The following is a 23,982-nucleotide window of genomic DNA, read 5'->3' on the forward strand; positions in this document are numbered from 1 at the left end:
ACAGATATTTCTGATTTACAAATGGTACCGTGTGGGCTATGAGCCTTATTTCCTTGTGCTGTTACATGCTATTGTATTGCTGAGGAAAGCAGACAAGATTTTCTTCTGCTGACTGTGGCTGTGGGAGCTCTGTTGTTGTTCATCGTTTGTGTGGAAGCCCCACATGCTCCACGGCAATGCAACTTTCGAGAGCTCTGTGTAGATGAGGCAGTGCTGTTACAAAAGAAATCACTGGGGAGTGAAAAGATGTGTATTTATCTAAACCCAGGCAGCAGGTGTGTTTCTGCTGTGGGATTCTAAGTCATGATGTGTGCTCCAAAGGACAGATGACCTATTTCTCTGCAAGTCAGTGCTGCTATACCTTGTCTATTTTAGTGCTACGCTCAGTCTCACTACAGGTGGCTTCCACAGCTGTTGGTCCACAGTTTTTAAGAGCTATTATTCCTTGAGTGGAACCATGAATTTTACCACCAGCACAACACCCTGTTAGGTATTCCAAGCCTTGCACTTCAGCAGAGTGGTATTCCTTACTCTTCTGCTTTTACTTTCTACTTGTGAAACCTTGGAGCTTGAAACCTATGTTGGGAAATGCCATGGTGTTAGAACTTTTTGAGTGTGTTCATCTGTATCCCCTGTAACTCATACATCTGCTCCAAAGATTGATCACAGATCCCTTCCCAGATGACAGATCCATCACTAATACCTGCTGCAAAAGGCTCCTTCTAGCAGTCTTCAATGGTGACTTGTAGCATGGAAATGGAAACTGATGCCAATGGTTGGATGAAATTGCTGTCACAGCCTTTGGCTGACCTCAGCAACAGGCATTTCTTGCCAGAGAAGAGCAGTAAAGGGACCAGGCATAACCCAAAGATTTTCTCCTCTGTACCTGCTTCACAGTTGCCAAATCATGGGGAAGGTTTGAATGGAAGTGAACATAATAGTAATGATACGGAGGGACACTTGGGGCACATAGCTTACTCCTTTTTCACAGCCAGAAATCCAGCCTAAAAGAAAATCACCTGCACACCTTGCTATCTGCCTGCCTCCACTTTTGCCAGACTTTCTGGAGGGCATACTGCTACAAAACATCTGACAGAAGAATCAGAATTAGCTCCTGGCCAGAATACAGGCAAGTAAGCCCCAAACAGGTCTGGTGGCCAAAACCACACAAAACCATTTTTATTGTGTTTTATCACATTTATCATACAGATTTTGAGGGGGGAAAAAAATAAATACATTTCCAGGGTCTCTTCAGTGAATTTGATGTCTTATTTTAAAACACATAGCAAAAAAATCAGGCTATTTTTCAAGAGACTACTGCCTCTTGATCAATGTTTCTGAATTGCTTTGTGGCTGGTAATGGCCACAAAGGTAAATGTTTGACTGCTAGAACACCTTACAGATTTTTTTGATGTTAAAAACAATCTCTTGACACTTTATCAGTGTTTAGACTCAAATAATGCAGCATCAACAGATGTCTACAGATTTAATGTTATCCTTGCTAGCACAAATATCCACCAGGTGTGAAAATACCTGTGTGGAGTGGCTGTATCCAGAGCCCCATAGTACCAGCTCTCTCAGCCCTGCCCCTTGACGCATTCCTTGGTGCTTTTGTCTATAAAAACCTGATCAGTAAGGTCCATACTTTAGCAGATCAAAGCTTCTGGCTTGTAAATGTGACTGCTCTTCTAGGAGCATCAAGCAACCTCCCAGCAATCCAAGCCATGACACTTTGCAGGTGGCAGGGAGCACGGTGGTAAAGCAAGGACACATGGGACAGCAGAGGATTTCCTGGACATAGAATAGAATAGAATAGAATAGAATAGAATAGAATAGAATAGAATAGAATAGAATAGAATAGAATAGAATAGAATAGAATAGGTTGAAAGAGACCTTCAAGATCATCGTGTCCAACCTATCATCCAACACCACCTAATCAACTAAACCATGGCACCAAGCACCCTATCAAGTCTCCTCCTGAACACCTCCAGTGATGGTGGCTCCACCACCTCCTTGGGCAGCCCATTCCAATGGGTAATCACTCTCTCTGTGTAGAACTTCCTCCCAACCTCCAGCCTAAACCTCCCCTGGTGCAGCTTGGGACTCTGACTTGAAGGGAATATTCTGCAAGTTGTTAAAGCTCTAAAGATACTGTTCTTCTAAGTTTGAAAAGCAGAACTTTTGCCTTCAGTCATGCCAAGCAAGTGTCATTGTCTTGTATTTCCTGAAGGCCTGTAGATGTCACCTTCCTTAAACAGGTGGAGAAAACACCAAAATATTTTTTAGCAGAGGTGTAACCCCAGAGTGGTTTTATTTTCCCCCCCTTGTCTCTCAGGTTGGTTTTTTTTTTTGACCTCTAGAATGTTGTCCATTTTGTAGTAAGGGTTGAGCATTTTGGCTTGAACCTTCACCACTTTTCTGTAGACAACATTTAAATGGGGAAAAAAAAAAAAAGTATTTCATTTTTATTTCACCACTTTTCTGTAGATAACATTTAAATGGGAAAAAGGTGCTTTATTTTTGTAGCACAGTGCCAAATTTCATTAATTTAATGGATTTTGAAATACATATTCCACATTCTCCATGTAACAGTTCAAAAAGGAGAGTCTAAATAAATAAAATAGAAATAAAAGGGAAGGGTAGCAAGGGTTAAAAAAAAATATCAGATTGACACTACCATTGAAAGGCCACCTTTCCAAAGAGATATGACAGAGAAAGGTGATCTACCAAATATCTCAAGATTAAAACTATGAATTTATAAATGAAGCCATTTCAAGAATAAATTGATTCTGAAACGAGCAGTAAAATGGAGCCTAAGCTTTCTAAGTGAATTATCAGCTGCATACAAAATACTGAGATCATCAGATACCTTCATCATGCTGCTTCCAAAAATAATTAACACTACATTAATGTCACATCATCTGAGCCATTTGACCTCTACCTGGGGCTGTAGTAAACCGTTCCCCTGACTATAATCCTTGATCAGCCAGTTCTCATGTGGTCAATCCCCCAAAACAGTCTCCTCGTTGTATTTGATTTGCAGTTTACGTAGCTCCATTCAACTCCCATTGAAGTCAACAGGACTCCCCTGGAAGGCTTAGCTTACAGTTTCTAGCACAGTGCAAGACTCTACATTATCGTTAGAACATCCAGGGATCTTCCCTGTTTACAACCCTCACCACATTCACGTCTCACAGAGGTAGCTGCAAGCAATACAGTTTATCTGTATCCTCGTCACTACTGCTTGCCAAACATTTTGTTGACTGTTTTGGTGTTTTTCCCACCTGTTTAGACAAAATGGCATATGCACACTATGCCTTGAAAGAAAACAAAAAATGCCACTTGCTAAAAATGTTTAAAGTTCAAATTCTGTTTTTGAACAAAATTATGTCATCTCTCCATTCTTGGATATTGATGATGGTGCTAATTACATCAATTATTTCAACAATGCAGCTAGTACTCAGCACGTTTGTCAGGCAGTCCTTTACTCCAAATACCTTAAAGCCTAAATACAGGATGAAAAAGCAGCCAAGAATATCACTAGGTACCATCCTGTTGCACTGCTGTGCATATTGCTCCTTGAGTACATTCTTGGCTAGCTCTTTTTTAATTTGTGAATTGCTCTGGGCTGAAATTGTGACTTCATTTTTGCCTCAGATGTTGCCGGGCGGTTACAAGCGTTCTCATCTTGACACAAATTGGTTATTTAAATTTGCTGCAGAAGAACTTAATTGTTAAAATTGAAGAACTGAGGACCAGGTGTATGTATTTTTATGAGCTGGAGGCAGAAAAGATTTTACTCTCTTGGATGGTGTTGCATTAAGAACAGAATTCATACGCGTGGCAGCGTACTAGTTCCAGAGTTACTCCCAATAGCAGAACTGGAGAGAAGCTGTGAGTTTTCCAAAGTAGACTGAATTGCTAGTGGGAACACAAAATCCCTAATAATGTTGTTTCTTTGGACTCACTTTGTATTAAGTTGTATGGCTGATACCAACCAAAGAATACATAACCCCACTTATATCAAATGATGCAACCTCCCTAAAGTCACAGGTTTGAAATAAGGCTCTTGCAGACACCAGAAGTCACTCTTTCTGATCCAGCTATGAGATAAAGCTTAACTTGTAATCGTTACTAGAGACACGCTGCAGAGTATTAAATGTTGTGAGTGATCAGATGGACCCAAAGCATATGAAAAAATGTAAGAGCAATTTACCACAAAACCCAACATCCTTTATTGTCCTAGTTCGTGTAGTTCAGTTCTAAGCACAAGACTTAATAGTGTACTAGAAAACATTCTGTAATATTTATGTCATAAAATAAAGAGGCTGAAAAAGCTTGACTTTAAAGCACAAGGCACTTGAAGAGGAGAGAGACCATTTTTTGTTTACATGGTTATATTAGTCTTGATTTTAGATAGATATTCATAGCAGAGTACTACTTGTACCTCATCTTTTCACTGAATAGATCCTGGAACAAAGAAAATATGCTTCAGTCATTTTTCTCCCATTTTTTATCCTGGAATCCTTTTCCCAGATGCTTGTAAAACCTGTGGGGGTGATTACACTCTCACTGATATGGGAGTAGATAAGGAGTAACCCAAATTTAATAACCCTGTGTAGCCTCTCATCCTCATAGATTTTTCTTCATTGCTTCAGTGGATTTTTTTTCCCTGGTGTACATCAGTGCAAACATAAATGTAAATAAGATCTGCATCAGGCTCCAAAGATTTCCACAGCTGCAAACTAATACAAGTTAAAGGCATTTGCATCTTTATTTTGCTTACATTTTCAAGGAAGGATCAGGAGAGTTTGCATTGTTTTGGTAACCATATTTAAATTATGTCATGAGAAATGGGTAAATATAGGCCTGTTCACACATGCACTAGAGCTGACAGTAATAAGATCTTGCCTTCACTGAGGAGTGCACAGCCTTTACAAGTCTGAGCTAAGCATAGGAAGTGCCATTTTCTGTCAGCATGTCACAGCACTGCTCAAGTTTGTTATTTTTTTTTTTCTTTGTCATTTGCCATTTTTGTCTTTTTAGTTCAATTTTAAAACTGATGTAAAAATAAACGTGGTAAAACAAGCAAAGGAGACATATTGAGAGGAGGGTGCAATGAGAGCAGAAATGAAAACTGGAACGCTATCTTTGACTATCTCTTTTTACTCTGCCATTTGGAGTTTGCTATGAAGGCAGCAAAGTGGTAGCTCTTTCATACCATTCTGTACCAAAAGCCATGCTATAAACCTGTGATCCATCCTGTGATGGGCAAAAGGGGATATTTTTTTCTATGACTTTATTTAATTGTTGTGTGCATCTGTGAGCTCACTTAAACCCCATCTGTACACTACTTCACAAACACACAAACCAGCCTTCCCTGGTCAGAATTAGGTGCATGTTGGACAACCCAACTTCTACATGAATTTCAGGAAAGTGCTGAGGAAGCTTTAAATGTCCACATTAGCAAATATTCTGCTTATCAGCCAGAGCTCCTTGGTGCAGCTAATGGTACCTGTTTCTCAGAGACAACACATTTCCTGATATTTTTCTCCATCCAGTTTCACTGAGGAGAGGACCTTGATTGGTTTGGGTCCTTTTTGCTGTCACTGTTGCCTTCTGAGTAGTCGATATTTTGTCAGTGACAGAGAATCTGCACTATTTATGGGTTTTGCACTATAAAACTACTGCAGCCCAGTCACATGGCTTCCTTTCCTAAGCCATCTGTCACAGAGGTCTGGAATTTTATGTGAATGTTGGTTGTGCAGACTTAACCCAAGTTTTTTTATTATGAAAAATGTCAGCAACTACAATATTTAGCATTTTACTTTACATTGGTCATTAAACTTGATTACTGTAGCTCTGTTTCATTGCTATAGTTACATATCAACTACGAAGCCAAAAAACACTGGGGCAATCATGGCAGAGCTGTACTGTCAGATCCTGGAGAGTGTGCTTGGTGTTTATATAGTTAATATCTTGGATTTTTGTAACTAAGGTTTATTAATGCTGGTATAAAAATGTATTTGATATTATACAGATGGCATAAGATGTTGTGGTTACTAAGTTATTATCCAGGATAAGCTGCACTGTCAAATTCAGGGCTTAAAACTATCACAGGAGATTAAACTATTTACTAAAAAGGGGCAGAAAGATATAACCAAAGCGTCTTAGTATGAACATATTAGAAGTGTATTTACTTCCCATAAATATAATAAAACATCTCTCTCTTTAAGCTCTGTGATTGAAAATGTGAACTTTGCTACGCAGGAGAAGCAAAGATAAGAGGTGCCTGAGTTTCTGAATGAGGGGCAAGCAGATGGCTTGGTGGTGCTTCGATCTAGGTGGGCATCTGGCTGAGGCCCATGGGCACAAAACGGACTCAGGCTGTCTAAGTGAGGAGACATTGCTGGGCCTTATTTTTTCATCTTCTACCAGCATTTTCATCAGACATATTTTACCTTTAAATGAGTTACCACTGGCAATGGTGGAAGACAAGGCTGCATGAAGGAATCTCGTGCCTTCAGTCCAGTTGGTGTGGCCGTGTCACACTTTCCACACAGGAGAAGAATTCCTCAGTTCACCACAACCATTTTCACCAGCCTCAAATAAGTATAACTTTCACTGCCCTGTCTTTCCCCATTAAAAGGCTGACTAATCATCAAGCTCCAGCAATAGTTAATGGGAAGAAAGAGAGGCTCTGTTTGCTAGTGTTCCATCTCTTCTTAAGGAAGAGGTGTAAGAAAGCTGGAGGAACATACCTGGACACACCTGTCTCTTTCACTTAGAGCACTTAGGTGATTGACTTATGCTGCAGGTCTACTTTTAGATTATCCAGGTTAGAAAAGCTTAATCTGGATTTATATGTCTGTCTCCTACAGTTATACAGCACCTAATGTATCTAAGCCCCAAATGCCCAAGTGGTATCTGGGCCTTGTGGTGATGTAAATAAGACATAGTAGTGATGACATAATACAGGGCAGTGTTAACTACAGCATTCCACATGTTAAATCTCTGACCTTGTTATTTATCTTTATAGTCTTTGAATGTTTTCCACATTCCTTCAGGGCAACATGGAACTAGACTACTACGTGCTCCTCCAGAGTCACCTCTTTAACTTCTTCCCCCACTTGGCTTTAGTAACTGTTGGCAATAGCAAGGAGTTTTATACTCATTATACTCATCCCTCTATACAGAATAGGTCAGCATGCAGGGTTGCATATTGAGCACGAGGAGAACTTTTTTATTGCTTTCATTAGTAAGTTGCAATTAAAGGAGATTTTTGTCAGTCCAAGAAGAGCAATATGTTCTCTTTTTCTATGGTCAGGCAGGGTAAGACAGAGCCGCAAGCTTTCCTTCCCTTGCACTTATACAGCTGAGCAGTCCTTGTGCCTTCTTGTGTGCAGGAGCTGCTGCGGGAGCTTCTCCCAGCCTGGAAAGAGAGCCTGAGTCGCTCCCCAAGCTGCACACATCCCTGCAAGCAGGCTGCCCTTTGTTATACTTCCCTGGTAGCAAAGTTTTATCACATACTGCATTTCTCCATCAGGGACAACCTCCTAAAGCCCTTCCTGTGGCTCCCAGTGGTCTCAATGCAGACCTGTGCCACAGCGGCCTAGTCAAACTACAATTAAGGCAAGCTGTTCTCTTGAGAGACGTACAAAACCAGTGATAATTTCTGCTAATGTGCTACTTTTAGACATATTTCTTCCCCCCTCCTTCTCTCCCCCATGATGCAGATGTTGTAATATTTCTGGGGTGTGGGGGGAAGGGAGGATATCTAATAGTAATGCTGCTGCTGACCTAAACAATGCATTAATGCTTTTAACTGTGAATTGGGGTCATAGTTCTCTGTAAGAGTGAAAAGATCAAGAAGATTTAAAGCTAAACTTTTTTTAAATAAAACTAGATTTAGAGTGTATAGGTTATGGTTTAGAGGCATCTTATTTAAATTCCACTTACTATGTTTAAGCTGAGATGCAGGGATACCATTACTGAAGCCACTCTTAAGTCTGCCTAAGAGTTGGACATTAGCTGACATAAATCGAAAAGCTGGGTTTAGAGTCAGATAAATTGAAATAAATCATGCCTTTGTATTTATCCTTTAAAAGCACCACATGGTTATGTTGCAGCCTCACCACGTCCATATCTAAACATGTCTCTGTTTCTTGTTGCATGTCAGGGAGCCGAGATAGAAGTGGATGAAAATGGCACTCTGGATTTAAGCATGAAAAAGAACCGGAGCCAAGACAAAGTTATGCCTCTCACTTCTTCCAGCACAGCACTTCCTACTCCTTCCTCGTCTCCTTTCAAAACAAGCAGCATCCTGGTAAATGCAGCCTTCTACCAGGCTCTGTGTGAACAGGAAGGCTGGGATACACCAATCAACTACAGCAAGACCCACGGCAGGAAAGAAGAAGAAAAAGAGGTATTCTTCCAGTTTCTGAGTGATTTTTTTTCCCCTTGGATAAGTGGTCATCTGATGGTCTTTGGGATGACCAATCTAGTACAGTTTGAAGGGAATCAGTTTCCACAGGTAGAGGTTTGTGAACATTGAGCTGACCGTACTGTCCTCTCAGATGTGGCATAAAACCATCTCATTCCTCACTTTGCAAAATCTTGCTCTCAGAGCCCACTTGTGAAGGTCTGTAAGTCTCTAAGTCTCCTTTCTTTGTCTTCCTTTCCTATTCCTCTATTTTGATAGCAAGTCTGGCTTTATCTTTTTCTCTTGAGCCTAGCTGCCAGAATCTCTATTTCTTATATTTTTCTTAAATCAGGAAGGGATCATCAGCACTTTCAAAGGCTAATTAGATAAAATCTTGGTAATTAACATAGACAAGCCTGAATGATAGCTTTCTGAAGCAGAATAAAAGATGTCTCACTTTGGAGTTTTTATCCAGCTTCAAATGCATTACCTCCCTCTTAGGTTTTACATATCAAGTAACAGCATTTGAACATTATGTTTACAACAACATTATCTTTTGGTCAAATATCCAAGAATATGGCACTTCAAGAAGACATAAGCAGGTGTAAATCTACTTAGGACTGAGGTTAAGGGATCCAGGCCTCCAGTTCCAGAAATATCTAGAAATAAAAGATAATTCAGTTGTGTGAGGAAAGAAAATCTGTCAGCACTGAGTGGAGATCTGTCTGATGCACTTTTCACCAAGGTAGGTTGCTTCTCAGAGGTTAGGTTTCCTTAAAGAGCACTTTGTGGTCACCCCTGTGGGGCTGATGATGCTCCTTACCTCTGCAATGAGAGCACGGACTGGGTTTGACAAGAGGGGGTAGACTGAGGGCTCAGTCTCTCCCCGTTGATGCCGCATACTGAGCGAGCACATCCAGCTTGGAGAGAACAGCCTTGCTGCAGGGGATCAGGCGGTGTCGCAGACTTGGCAAGGGGCCTGTTCTGCTGCTCCTCCTCCCTGCTGCCACCGCAGCTCAGCAGGAGCTGTGGCAGGAGCACCTCCACATCCCTCTCAAACCTTGCTTGGCTTTCAGAAGGCTGCAATGGGTGGCTATTTCCCCCTCCCTTGCTGGCACAGAGATCTGGAAGCATCAGCAGACTACCCAACAGGACGTAAAGGTCTGTGCTCAGGCGCTCCTGCTCCTTGCACTCAGTGCTTTGACACTGTGCAGTTGGTCCCCAACCAAGGATCTGGCCTCAGACCTCTGCTGTGAGCTTTTGTGATCTCAGGGAGCACTGACATGTCCAGTGATCTCAGGGCCAGAGGCTCTGTTTTGCAAATCAAAGACTGGCACTCATCCTGCTGCAAGGAAAATGACTGATTATATCTATTTCTAATTCATTGTTATCTGGTTCATATGCACAACAGTTGCTTAATTTTGGTGGTAATTTCCAGAAAATATTGTCTTTCTCTCTCTCAGTGAAATAGCCTGTCCAGATGCCCCCTTAAAAAAAAAACAAACCAACAACAGAACACACCAAAAAATTAAAACCAAAAAGTCTGAATTTGGACAAAGCTCAAAATCTCTCCAAAGGAAAACGCTGAGAAATAACTAGAGCTGTCAGTTAGTTCAACTGTCAGTTCTCCAAAGATTTCAGGGCTTAAAAATGTTAAAAGTGCCAGATGCTATTATCTGTTATTCATGTTACCATTATGTTCTGGTCTTTGCTGAAATCAATATAAACTTCCATCTGTACATTAATGGAGTTTCACTGCTTGCTTGCTTGCTTGCTTTCTCTGGTGTGCCTGCGTGAATACACACATGGTCTTGCAGGAAATAGTGCTGTTTGCACTGCTTGGCCTGAGTTTCCTGGGTTGTTTTTTTGTTTGGTTGGTTTTGGTTTTGTTTTTTCCTTTTTGTCTGGAATTCTTCAGCATTTTAATAGCATTTACTGATAAATCTGTTCAAATGGGAAAGGAAAAAATTATACACCAAAAGGCTGGACTTGACTAGCTGTGATGGTCACCACCTAACAGACCAAAAAGTGGGAGGTGCTGAAAGTGTTTTCCCAAAGGATTATCTCTCCCCCTGAAGCTAAATCTCTGGAGAAGCACACAAGCCAAGGTTTGATGTTCTACACTCAGTCCTAAGTGAAAAGGGCCAAAAAATATTTGTCCTTTAGGTCTGACCTACTCAATTCAGACAGACACAGCCTCTTTTGGGCCACATGATGTAAGATCCTAGAAAAGCAGAGCTTCATAATTCCTTTGCCTGCATCCCCTTTGCACTGTCTTCAGCCTTTTGCAGCTCCTACCCATCTGAAGATTTCACGCTGCTAGGCTACTACCAAGTGTTCCACATGGTGCTAAGCCAATGCTGAGGAAATCACCAGTTTACATGTCTGTGTCTCCCTCATTCCTGGAAAATATATTAAGGGGTGTTAACTAGGAAACAAATTGTATTCCTGCTCTGGTCCTCCTTAGATGATTTTTTACTATCTCAAAAAAGGAGCTACTATGAAATCATGCCATTGTGTAAATAGGTGGGTTTACAGTTTATAGGCTCAACAAAATTACAACTCATAGGAAGTCAGGGGAATTAATATGTAAGATCTGAAGAAAAGAATTAAGTCTTTCAAAGAGAGACAATAAGAATACTGCAGTTCTAAACCCTCTATCACCAGTCATGGTGGTGGCTTTAGATGTACTCAAGTCAACCTTCATCTTGCAATCTTTGTTTTTGTTAAAGGATTTGGTGGAAGATCATTTAATGAAGCTGTGACCTGTAATGCTGTAGTATGTTGTTAAGCCTTGAGGTACATAATTTTCTCTGTGCAGCAGGTATCAGACAGTGACATGATGAATAACTCACACATACCAGTTTTTGGTGTAGCACCAGCAAATGACCAAAAGATAACTTTCATTCAAAATAAAGAGCACAAACTCTTTATATGAAAATGTTAATAAACCCTGCAGCACAGCTACAGCAGCTCTTCTTTGCTGCAGGTGCATCCATGGTGTACCCATGCAGTTTAAGAGCCCAGTGGAGTGCCACAGTAGCCTTTCTACCATCCTCTACATCAGGCTCCAACCAATTGGACCTTTGAGAAGAAGTAGAAGAGGCTAATGTCACACAGTTAGCATCCAGTCAAACCATATACTAAATTTTTAGAAATGCAGTATTGGGCACAAGCCCTATGAGGAGAGGCTGAGGGAGCTGGCATTGTTTAGCCTAGAGAAGAGGAATCTCAGGGGAGACCTCATTGCTGTCTACAACTACCTGAAGGGTGGTTGTAGCCAGGAGGGGGTTGGTCTCTTTTCCCAGGCAACCAGCACCAGAACAAGAGGACAAAGTCTCAAGCTGCACCAGGGGAAGTTTAAGCTGGAAGTGAGGAGAAAGTTCTTCTCAGAGAGATTTGTTAGCCATTGGAATAGGCTGCCCAGGGAGGTGGTGGAGTCACCATCTCTGGAGGTGTTCAAGCGGGGATTGGACTGGCAATGGGTGTCATGGTTTAGTCATGAAGTCTGTGGTGACAGGTTGGACTTGATGATCTTTAAGGTCTCTTCCAACCTTGGTGATTCTGTGATTCTGTGATCCTCAGCTCAGTGATACAGATGCAGCCTATCAGAGCTAGCTGGCAGAGAGGAAAGTGATAAGCCAGTCTTCATTAACTGGAAACAACCTTACCTGTGTTTTTTTGAAGTTATTTTGACCTCTGAACACTTCCAGCTGGCAACTGGGAGGATCATTTTGTTGTTTCTTTTGGGAGCTTTAGATTTTGCAGTGAGTTACACTGGTGATGATACCTGTAGGAGTTGTTTTAATGTGTGTGTAAGAAAGACAGGTCAGCACTTGTGGACAAGGAGAGTCAGGAACTTGAATCCCCATACCATATGCCACTGGAACCAGGATTTAACTCAGTGCTGGAAAACTGTTTTGAGCTTCCTGAATCTTTAACAAAGCTGGCACTCATTTTTCCCCTTTTGGTTTTTAGTGTTTTAGTTTCTGTGCTTGGAGGACTTTCAACTATTTATTATTTCTTTACTAACATTTGAACTACATCTTTGATTTTTCTCTATTCCTCCTTATCTGAAGTTTTCCTTTGGAAATACAATTCTAAAAGCCTGAAATAAATCAAGATTGGGTTTGGTTTTGTTGGGTTTTTTGTCTGTGTGTGTTTGGGGTTTTTTTTAATAATTATTTGATAATTACTTTGCAGAGTGCTTAGAAAAGCTGAATAGATGTATTTTTGCTTTCTATATTTGCAGCTGATGAGATTATTCTCAAACAAACCAACCCCACAAATGTGGTTGCAAAAATCAGTAGTAATTGATACAGCACCAACGTGGCATGGTTTCTATATGTATGTGTAGTGTGAGTTTCAGTAGGCAGTAGGTAGCCAGTACCAGAAAGCAGAAGGAAGTCATATTGAGGATCCAGTCTCCAAACAGGCAAAGATGAGCTGCCAGAACTGAGGACCATATGGAAGCTTTATCAGAAGAAACACCCCCACAGAGCTTACAAAGCCCGTTAGGCAGAATCTCCATTTTCAGTCCAGATTCTCCTCAGCCCTCTGCTCTGTGTTAACAACTCTGCAGACATCCCTGGGCCTCTGTCCTGGCATGTTCAGCAGCTGCACAAGCCCAGAGCATCTATGGCACTAACCCCATGAGTTTTGCAGGACCTGGGAGATTCTCCTCTCAACCACAGGCAGCAGTTCCAGCTCCTGCAGGCAGTAATCTCTGGGTGATATCTACTTGGGGACTGCAATGGAGTCTCAAAACCAACATGAAGTCCCAGAAGGGATTAACAGAGATTTGATAATTGATGCTATAGGCTTTGGAGAGTTCTTGAATGATGCAATATCCACAACTCATTCCTCTAGAAAGCAAATACTTATCCTTCATAAAAATAATAATAATTGAAGGCATTCATTCTCAAAATAGCATCAACCAAGCAATGTTGAAGTGATCAAAGAAGATTTTCTTGAGAAAATAGAAATGTAATTCCTTTTAAGGACTCTTCCCAAGGGAGTGAATCTTCGTGATGCATCCATCAAGTAGCACTGTGGCAGGGATGATGTTAATCTACTAATAGTAGAAATCAAGAACTAGCCTTAGCAGCCTGCTACTAAGTAAACTTCCAAATGGATTTTTTCTTATGAGTTTCACTTTAACAAGGCTCTGCTTTTGGGGTAAGCTAGCAAGTCATTCCATCCTGCAGACCTCTCCTTCTGCACAGCAGGGGGTTGTAATCATGACTGTAAATTTGTGATTCACAGTGCAGCCACACTCACTTCAGCTGTAGACAAAACTCAGTGAGGTACTTGCACTTCCCTTCATTATGGAAGTCCTGTTTGATTCTCTATGTATTCAGCAGCTGCTTTTTGTTCTCTTTGTGTGTTTTTCTTTTGCCTTTAGCAGAATATTATAAATCTATGCCACACTTTCCCCCTGCACAGCTTTAAGCCAGGATCTGCCTTTAGAAATACTTTCAGAAATACACAACATTTTAAAAAGTCTGATGTACTAAACTTGGCCTCATCTCTCTCCATCATTTCTTTCTTTAATATTGGCCAAGGGATTCTCTTCTTGCCACAGCAACCTATTTGTTGATTACATGGGAATCCTCAAAGAGGGAAACCTTTAATCACATTCTCATCTAATATTTCAGAAAGATCCAGTGAGCTCTCCAGAAAATATGGAGGAAAAGAAGTACCCAGGAGATGTCTCCATACCAAGCCCTAAACCCAAGCTCCATTCAAGAGATCTCAAAAAGGAACTCATCACGTGAGTCACAAAAAATGCCCCATTTCCCCCTGCCCTGCTGAAAACTGACCACACCGTTGTTCTGAGTACTGGTTTGGAGTAGATTTGTGGGAGCTGAGTAGGGAGACTTGCAGGCTAGTTCACTGCAGTGGTTTGTTCCCTGTTGTCTATGCAACTGAGTAGACTTCAGGTCTGGGACTGAAACAAGCCAGGGTAGGTCTTGGGGGTCTGGGCAGAGTAATGACTAACATTACATTGAGTACCACGCTCTATTCCTCGGATAAACAGGGAACTGGGGATTTCTCAGATAGGAAACATGCAAAGTTCGTAACAAGATAAAAGACAAGATAGAAGTCACCCCAGAATTTTCCAATCTGTACAAAAGCTGTGTTCAAGTCCTTCATCTGCTTCCTTCAAAGCAGAGTTGGTTGTTTCTGTCCTGCTGAAAATCCAGGGGATACACAAATTCACCCTCTGGGAGAACAGGCTAGTACTCTCTTTTCCCAAGTGCAGACTCACTTGCTCTGCCTTAAGCTCCAACACTTTGCTGTCTAAACCAGGATAATTCCATTAAATATTTCTAGGCAGCACTGTGTGTTCCAGTTCAGAACCCTTTCAGTAAAACTGTCCCAGACAGCTCATAATACTAATAACTGTTTAAAAACTCCTCTAGCTCTTGGGAAACCCCCTTTGCATTCACATCAACACCATGTTGATATCAATAGAGTGGGTTTCTTTTCTGTAATTGTCAGCTAGGACTTAGCCATCACTTACACCAAACTTCTTTCTGTCCCAAACCAAAGTAGGTCTCTCCAGACAAGTGCACTTTGCATGACTTAGTGGTGACAGTGTGCAGTGTATCTGTAGTGTAGCCACATCCCAGCACCTTGTGTCCTGCTCCCCAGGCTCGGCAGCACTGATTCAGATTTGTTCCTCTCTACATTTCCCTGGAGCAAGCTGCTGTGAAGAGTGATTCTTTCCTCATGCAGACTTCATGCTGTCTGCTCTCCACATTGTATCTGTAGTTGCAGTTCATGACCTAAATTGCTACAGGTCAGGTTCGATTTGCCTCTTCAAAACCAAAATGCATACAAAAATCACAGCAAGTTTGTTTGTGAAGACTAATGGCTTTTCTCTCTTTTTTTTTGGTTAATATTTATTCATTTGTGATATTGGCCTGTTTTAAGATGTCTGAGGGAGCTGGGGTTGCTCAGTCTGGAGAAGGGGAGGCTGAGGGGAGGCCTCATTCCTCTCTACAACTACCTGAAGAGAGGTTGGAGTGAGAAGGGGGACCAGCCTCTTCTCCTCAGTAACCAGCAACAGGACTAGAGGAAATGGTTACAAGTTGCACCAGGGGAGGTTCAGATTGGATATTAGGAAATATTCTTTACTGAAATGGTCCTCTCAGGGTAGTGGTGAAATCACTATCCCTGGAGGTGTTCAAGCACTGGCGCTTAGGGACATGGTTTAATGTTGACTCTTCAGTGCTGGGTCAAGGATTGGACTGCATCACCTTTGAGGTCTCTTCCAGCCACATACATCCTGTGATTCTGTTTGTATAATGCTTTTCTAGTCTCCTAAAGAACAATTTCCAGATTATTTACAGGGGCAATGAGCAGCTTACAGCTGTTTTATTGTTTTATTTTCACACAGAGAGTAGAAAAAGTCATCCAAAATGTAGCTGTTGAGAGTGTTAAATAAGAAGCAGTTTCAATTTATCAGAATAGCTTATAGGTAATACAGGGAAGAGACTGCATTTCTATGATCACATTGAGAACAATTCAATACAGGTGGCTCCATCATGAGGAAGTTTTTAAAATGGCATATGCACTTGCAGAAAAAAACATTCTGACACAGCTCAGCTGCAGTGAACTGGTTTATAAATGCCACCTCCTAGCACATGCTTTCTGTTTTTCTAAGTCAGTTCTCTTGTCCAGAACTGCATTGCTCAGGTTGAACTGGGCTGTGAAAATGAGGCTGATGTCTCCCTAAGGCTTCTTTACAGAGGTGAAAAGACTCTTAGCTCAGAGAAAACAGCCAGCTGAGGATCTCAGGTGCCTCGTACTCATTACTGCAGAGCACCAGCTGAAAGTTTGGTACAGTTTCTGCTTGCCCTTCTTAACCACAGGCCCAGCGAAGGAATACACAGCCCTGTCTAAGATGACCCTGGAGGGCTGGTGTTACTGTTGCAGGATGCTGTGGAAAGGCACACTTAATTCACCTATTTCTTCCCTTCATGCACAAATTGCATTTCCTGATTTTCTTTGCCCTTTTGCAGAGGACTGTATCCCAAGCTGATAAATAAGCTCAGTGCTACGACTGAGGAAGAACAGAAGCCATAACATCATCTCCAAGTTCAAACTTCCCTCCATCTCTTGGCATAAAGGCATACATTTGTTGTGCTAAGTGTACACCACCTTTGCATCGCTTCTCAGTATAGCTGAGAAACATCTTGGGAAACTTCTGTGCTGATTGCTCGGCGAGCAACTGTAACCTATATTTTTTTCCACTTATGTCAGCAAATAGAGCCTGGATGTGTTTCTAAAGAAAGTGCCTTGTTTCAGTCAGAAGTCAAGGGAATTATTTTGAAGATTGCTGTTCTCTGCTCTGTATTATACAGGAGGCAAAAATCAGAATTTCATCACTAACACTTATGAATTGCTGCCAAAATTTGGTGCCGCTACCAAAACTGTCTTTTCAAGAACACATGTAAGAAAAAATCTACACAAAGCATGGTGCTTTCACATTAGATGAATTTAAAAAGTAAGGGATTTTATGCTTTGCATGGAGGAAATAGGAAAAGAAAAAACCCTTTTTCCCTGCATCTCAGTAACAATTGAAAACTGGAGATCTCATGCAAACTTTGCTAGTTCACCACAGCATCATGATAATGTTGAGATTCATATTGATGAATGTGATTGCCCTAGGATCATTACCCAACTCATTGCAGGGCAGGCTGAGCTATGTGGTGTATTATTCATACTCTAATTCCTCGTTGCATCTTCTTTGCACAGCTGTCCAACTCCAGGATGTGATGGCAGCGGTCATGTAACAGGGAACTATGCCTCACACCGCAGGTAAGAAACAACAGGAAGCCTAAAGCAGGACATGGAGCTACTTGTACCTGTTGCCATCTTTGAACACTTTTGTAGCAACCACAGATAAATATTTGAAAGCAATTGGTAAAGAATAATCCATGTGGTTGTTTTTCCTGGGTTGGTTATATTTTTGAAGGTCTCAGTAGACCAGCGGAGTGAAGCAGCACATGCTGCTGTTGTCTGTCTTAGCTGAGACCTGCAGAGAAGTCATTTAGGAGGGTTTTCACTTCTCTCAGTGTGCTAGCACTCTGTACAGACTCATGAGATACTAAATGTTGTTTCTACAGCTATCTCTATGAATGGCTTTGAAATCCAAAATCAGCCAAGAATCTGAGGTTGCTAAATGTTTTCCTCAGAATAGCCTAAAGTCAATAGCCAGTCCCTGGGGACTGAAATGATCACTGCCTGACTTTCCATTTGGGAGCAGAATGGAAGCAGTTTCTGCCTTCTCAAAGCCACTTGGCCAGGTGCTCTACCTGACCTTCCTGTAGGCAACATAAATGAAGGACTTAGTGTACCTCTGCCTCCCCATGGAAAGCTTTACAAGGGCTTAGAAACCCTTGGCCCTGACTCTGTATCTTCCCAGCAATTTAAAACCCACAGTCTGCTATGCCTGCACCTCCTTTGCCAAGGGCAAATATTTGAGGTTCCCTTTTTCCCCCTTGTAAGTCACAGATTGTCTGGAGGTTACTGTTTGAACAAAAATGGTTGCTTGAAGGTTGATGGTTTTAAGAAAAGGAAAACCAAAAAAGTTCCGGTTTAGTAAAATATTTCACATCATGTTTGTTTCCAGTGTTTCTGGGTGCCCATTAGCTGACAAGACATTAAAATCCCTCATGGCTGCTAACTCTCAGGAGCTTAAGTAAGTATTGACAATAGAACAAATGTTATTGTTATTTACCTTCAGTCAACATGTCCCCCACAGTAATGCAGTGGTTCACTTCAATTGCTCTGAGCTAGGGGCAAACCTTTGTCCAAAACTTGAATTGGTTTGAAAGCTTTTGAGTGAAATAGAGCTTACTTTTCTCCATTTGGCTTTGTCATTTTTGTACCCTTTCCTTTCCATGAATTAACCAGGACCTGAGGGGTAAAAAGAAAAAGAAAAGCAAAGCAAAGAAAAAAGTAAGGTCTAGGAGAGAAACTGCTCTCACAGTATTTGTGAATCAGAGAGAAACAGAAGATATCTAACGTGTAAGACTGACCTGGCAAATAACTCAGTCTGATCCAGTGAAACTCAATGAGATTTAGTTAGTTAGAAATAAATCTAGTTCAAAACAACAAGCAAACACACAAAAAAACTCCCACCCAAAACACTGAAAATTCGACCAGAACTCTTGAAAATAATTTTTTAGCATTCACTACCACATACTATGAGTTTAATGTCACTGAAGCAGACATCAAGTCATATGATTTTTGTGCTGGCATAATTCTCACCATGAAATGTCACTTACAAAGGGGCTGTGCAAGCTCTGCTATATAGACAGATGTATAGGGACATATGAATATTTCAAAAATCTGTAGTCAAGAGAGGCACTGGCAACCAGTCATCTACTTATTGAATTGGCTTTGTCAATAAGAATGTGGGGAAAAGGAAAGGATAATTAGAGTTCTTTCATAGCTTTCCCTCGGCAACTTGTAAATTGGATCCCATAATGGATGGCTTGGAAAAACTCATGGATGTGTGTAAAAAGGGGAGAATCCTGTGAGTGTCCTTTTCTGTCCTCTGGGTTCATGCCTAGTCCAGTTAGAAGAAAATAAAGTTTGATCATAGCTCTATTTCGCTGTTCTAATGGCATTAACAGTAGGAGCGATTACATTTAGGCTTGACTCAGTGTTTAGTCACAAGTTTCATCACTGGAAGTGTTTAAAAAGAGACTGGATGAGGCACTTAGTGCCATGCTTTAGTTGATTAGATGCTGTTGGGTGATAGGTTGGACCCGGTGATCTCAAAGGTCTTTTCCAACCTGGCTAATTCTGTGTTCTGTAAGTCAGCTTCATCAGATCAAATGTTAGTGGTCTCACCCTTTAGCCTGAATTATAAACAAAGTGCTGAACTGATGGTAGCTGTGGAGCTGAACCCACTGGAGAAGCACCAAAAAGGCAAAAAAAAAAGGCTACTAATTGGGGCAACTGTTGAGAGTGGTTTCCAAAGCCAGTAGAGAAACTGACACATTGGCACCATGCTTCAATGTTTTTCTATCCCTGAGATTCAAAGGTATAAAATTCAGGTTCCGTTTGTTTTGGAGAGAGCAGCACCATAAGCAAGGGGCTGCCTTGTGAAAATGCTGACAAATTTGAAGTCATGTGCTGAGTCATATATATTTGTCCCTGCTTTTATTGGCTTTCTGCCATACATAGACACTCACACAAATATTTTGAATAGTTGCTCCTCATGCAGCACCCCTCCCCTCCCCATATTCATGTGTGAATAAGGAAATTTGCATACCAATATGGTTATTTTTCCACTAAAGCTTCTAGAGTTTTGGTCATGCCATAAGGAAAGAGGAGCAACAGCATATGACTTAAATGACAAACTGCACACTGTACGCCATGTATAATAAGTGAGTTGTGAAAGACAAAGTCAAAGTTCATGAACATTTCACAGACAGAAATATGTTGCCTCACGCACTTAGCATTTAATTTCAATTAACTAGAAAAAAGAGCAAAAATCAAAATCTGTTCACAGACAATTTGCAAAAGGGAAAAGGGGCTAAATAAAATTATTTCCCACACATGCAACCACCTTATTTTAGCTTCCTGCAAGCATTGTTCAGGTGAATTTTTTCAAGCCAAGCCCTGCTTTTGGTCAGCGTTAGCTCGGCGAAATCTTGTGCCAAAACCTGCCGTGGTGCTCGCCCAGGTACGGCGTTGTGATATCAACAGCTAATCTCACTATTGCTGCATGAGCAGAGGGCACAAATGCTCCTTGAATCAGGCCATGAAAGTGCCCTCATGTACTTAGGCATGGATATGAGAAAGCTGTGTATTTTTTTTTTCCAAATGTTATTCGTGCTTCATTTGCCAGAATCAAGATATGATTTTGGCTTCAATTATGAAAGTCTAAGCCAGGAAAGATACAAGGCTTCCATGTGATCTGCAGCTTGGAAATAAGGAAGATCTGTTCAGAAAGTGAGCCTTGAGTCTGAGTCAAGAAATTTTTCCCTCTGCAAATTCTTGCTGCACAGAGCAATGTAAGGTGGTCAAATTAAAAACATGCTAAATGTGATGATGACTCGGATTTTAAAGCTGCAAGGGATAATTGCAGCTGGTTATTCTGTTTCACCAAAGAGGTTGTTTGTCGAGCCTTAGAGAACTTTAAAAGTGTACTTGAGAGAGAGATCAGAGACTTTCAGGAATAAGTAGTCATCTCTATCCTTAGACAGCTTCTTGAAGTGCGTAAATGTCATTTTTTTGGAGGGATTCTTTTGGTTCTTCTAGTTAGGTTTCACACAACACAATGATACTGATCCGTATTCCACAGAGAGCAGGACGTATTTCAGTCGGTGCTTTTCTCAGCTGATCCCTGTGGGTTTGCCTTAACTACAGTTCATATCCAATCATCCCTGTGAGCTTCCTAGAGAATAAAAGCACCAGCAATGCTTCTGGATCTGCAGCTCAGTGTATCAATTTTAGATGTAGATGTCATTCATCAACCTGAAGACAAAGCAGCCCTGTTGGAGAAGGGAGCAAAATAGGTGTTCAATGCCCAGTTGCAGGAATTCCCATGTGAAATCACTGACAGAATTTTTTTTCTTGGAAAAACAAACAAACAAAACCAAACCAAAAAATGCCACCAACAAAAAACCAAACCCCAAAACCCCAACAAAACCAACCTTGCTGAATTGTAAAATTCAGAACTTAAAATTCAGAATCTGTAAGCTACACTCCCATGAGAGTTGACATCTTTCAGGTTGAGCTCCCGAGGCCCTGGGCCTCCAAAGCAAATCTGATTTTCTTGGATCTACACTGGAATCCAAAACAGAGGATGACTCCCTGAGCATCATTTCAAGCTCATCTGCCAGTTAAAAGCTGATGAAGGTCCACAGCATTGCTGCCTGTAGGGCAATACATTGTTGGTGTACTTTGTATTGTGGAATTTCATAATCTATACAAAGATATACTCGATACTGGGAAAACCCAACCCAGTGGTCAAGCTTCAAAGTCTTGCTTGTGAAGCTTCTTGCCAATTTGTCAGTAGTCCACCTGAAATATTATCTTATAATTTCATCAGTATGGATAATATCTCTGCCTCAAATCTGCTTCAAATTCACTTTAGACTCTAATCTGATTGTGAAATCTAACTGCTGATGGAAGTAGTAAATGCGGATGGGGAGATTCGGATTCAGTTCAGTGTCTTTTCTAAGTCCTTAACTCTCAGGCTCATGATGTGAATGTCTCCCACAAAGAGCTTTGCTGAATTAAAATCCAGTCTATGCAGATAGCCTTTCTAAAACAAGGAGCCCAAATTAATATCCATAGTGTGTGGCAGGTGTTCTAGATTTATGTGGGAGCATTCACACTCTCCAGACATCTGCTCCTTGCCCCACACTCAGACAGGTCAACCTTTAGCTCTACATAGTCAAGCATATCTGGCACTCTGCAACCCACACCTCTACCTTTGCTGTCAGTGTGAGGCATGCTGTTCTGCCAAAATATTTTGCTCAGAAACTGTCACCATGAAATGTTTTGACGTTGTCTTTAAAAAAGAAGAGCGTGTCCCCTTTTCTTCAGCTGAAATGAGTTGCTGAATTCTACTTGAATCGGGGAATAATTTTGGTTGTGTCCAAAAGAAATCAGATTTCTGACAAATTAGTTGTTCACAGAAATAGAATTGTAAATATTCTGTGAAGAGATACACCTGCATACTCAGATGTGATATTACAATTCTATTTGTAGATGTTTTCCATGGCAGCCCACCAATGACTAGATGAAACCACTCATCTCCTCACCTCAGAAAGATTCAGTAACAACAGAGACCCTTAAGAGAGTATTGAACAATGCAAGTTTCCTTCACGGTTCAGTACAAGATTACTTGGCACAGCTCTGTCTGTAATTCTGATTCTCTGTAAAAATCATAGTGTTCAAAAGGCCCCTAGGGATGCTTAGCAAAGAACTTTGTGCCGTGTAATACAGAAACCTAGCAATGGTTGGCACAGCTTCTAAAGGTAAATATTTGTGTTTGTGCTGCTTTGTGTGCTAAGGTGTGCTTCTCTTCTCTTAAAACAACCCAAAAACTCCCACAAGGAACACAATAACCTTAAATGAAATGTTAATCTGGACTTCTTAAATGGAAACTTCGTCCAGTAATGTCCTGCTCCAAACCCTACTGAAGCCAGTGGAAAGAGCTACTAACTCCAGTAGGCTCTTGGAGCACATTCTTCACGTATGACCAGCAAATAAGAAGCCCTCCCAGTCCACACAGCAACAGGCAGGTTTGTTTCTTTTCATTCTATGGATGTTTCAGTATTAAACATTCATACTTGAAAAGGCTTGTTTGTTGCACACACAGAGAAACCCCTTAACTGTGAGGCATAAGCATAATCTGATTGCCAAACTGAATACCCAATTGAAGCTCCTGCTAGAAAGATCTGCTCCTGTTGTGTGCTTACGGTGCTAGAATATACAAATTATTCAATTCAAATTCCGGCTTTCATCGACTGATGCCCCAAAGTAAAACTGCTTCTCTGCTTCTGTTTCCCCTTCTGTAAACACTGGCAAAGTGCTTATTTATATCTGTACCTGAAAACATCAGAAGAATAGCAAACAAACACGTAACAGTAAATTTACAAATAGATCTATATCAAACTCTCTTTTCATTTATTTATTTATTTCCCTCTGTATAGTTTGGTTTTGTACAAGGAAAAATATTTGGCAAAAGCAGTGTTAGAAGCTAATTAAATCTGCACATCACATCCAATCTAGTTCCCATACCTTACTAAACTTCTGTTGCTAAAAACCCAAAAGCATGTGAAAGGAGTCTGTTCATCACAAAAACAAAATGAAGATAGAAAAATCAACAAAAAACTGGTTTTAATTATTCAACCAAAGCTTTGCTGCTCTTTCTTCCACCCTAGACAAGCTGCAGGAGGTGCACAGTGTTTCCTGTGTAGCCCTGAAGCTGTGTTTGGTAAGCTGCCTGTGTTATTCTGCAGGTGCCCGACACCTGGCTGTGACGGCTCTGGCCACGTCACGGGGAACTATGCCTCCCACAGAAGGTAAAATCTGTCCCACCGCACGGGGCTGCAGCGCTCAGGGCTCTCGGCAAGCAGCAGCAGCAGAAAGAGGTGGCTTTTATTCTGTGTGCTTCTTTCAGCTTATCTGGTTGTCCTCGTGCCAGGAAAGGAGGTATCAAAGTGACTCCTACCAAGGAAGAAAAAGAAGACCCTGAACTTAAGTGAGTACTAAGCCAGCAAAGGGCCAATATAAGTCTAGCAGACCTCAGGACTTGAGGCATCATAGGAGGCAGAATGATAGAATTGTTTCAGTCTGAAAAGATTTCTAAGATCATTGAGTCCAGCTGTATGGACTCATAGTGTCCATACAGCTGGACTCAAATACCACTATGGACATTAAACCATGTTGGGACGTGCCATACCCACACATTTATTGATCATTTCCAGAGATGGTGACTCCACCACCTCCCTGGGCAGCCTATTCCAATGCCTGACCACTCTTTCTGTAAATATTTTTTTCCCAATATCCAACCTAAA

The 23,982-nt window shown here is 41.2% G+C and overlaps 1 protein-coding gene across 4 annotated transcripts in view; it reads left to right on the forward strand.

Annotated features, from left to right (window-relative positions):
• ST18 (ST18 C2H2C-type zinc finger transcription factor) overlaps positions 1 to 23,982 on the forward strand; it is a 162,613-nt gene that overhangs the window by 129,709 nt on the left and 8,922 nt on the right. For 3 of the 4 annotated variants that reach the window (XM_009903665.2, XM_054179584.1, XM_054179594.1), the window contains 6 exons: positions 8,180 to 8,425; positions 14,080 to 14,195; positions 17,189 to 17,251; positions 18,066 to 18,134; positions 23,425 to 23,487; positions 23,586 to 23,666. In XM_009903665.2, coding sequence (XP_009901967.2) covers positions 8,180 to 8,425; positions 14,080 to 14,195; positions 17,189 to 17,251; positions 18,066 to 18,134; positions 23,425 to 23,487; positions 23,586 to 23,666 — 638 coding nt within the window. The remainder of the gene's footprint in view (positions 1 to 8,179; positions 8,426 to 14,079; positions 14,196 to 17,188; positions 17,252 to 18,065; positions 18,135 to 23,424; positions 23,488 to 23,585; positions 23,667 to 23,982) is intronic. The other variant, XM_054179600.1, reaches the window with a different exon arrangement.

This window comes from Dryobates pubescens, chromosome 3, assembly GCF_014839835.1.
Source record: "Dryobates pubescens isolate bDryPub1 chromosome 3, bDryPub1.pri, whole genome shotgun sequence".
Taxonomy (NCBI): domain Eukaryota; kingdom Metazoa; phylum Chordata; class Aves; order Piciformes; family Picidae; genus Dryobates; species Dryobates pubescens.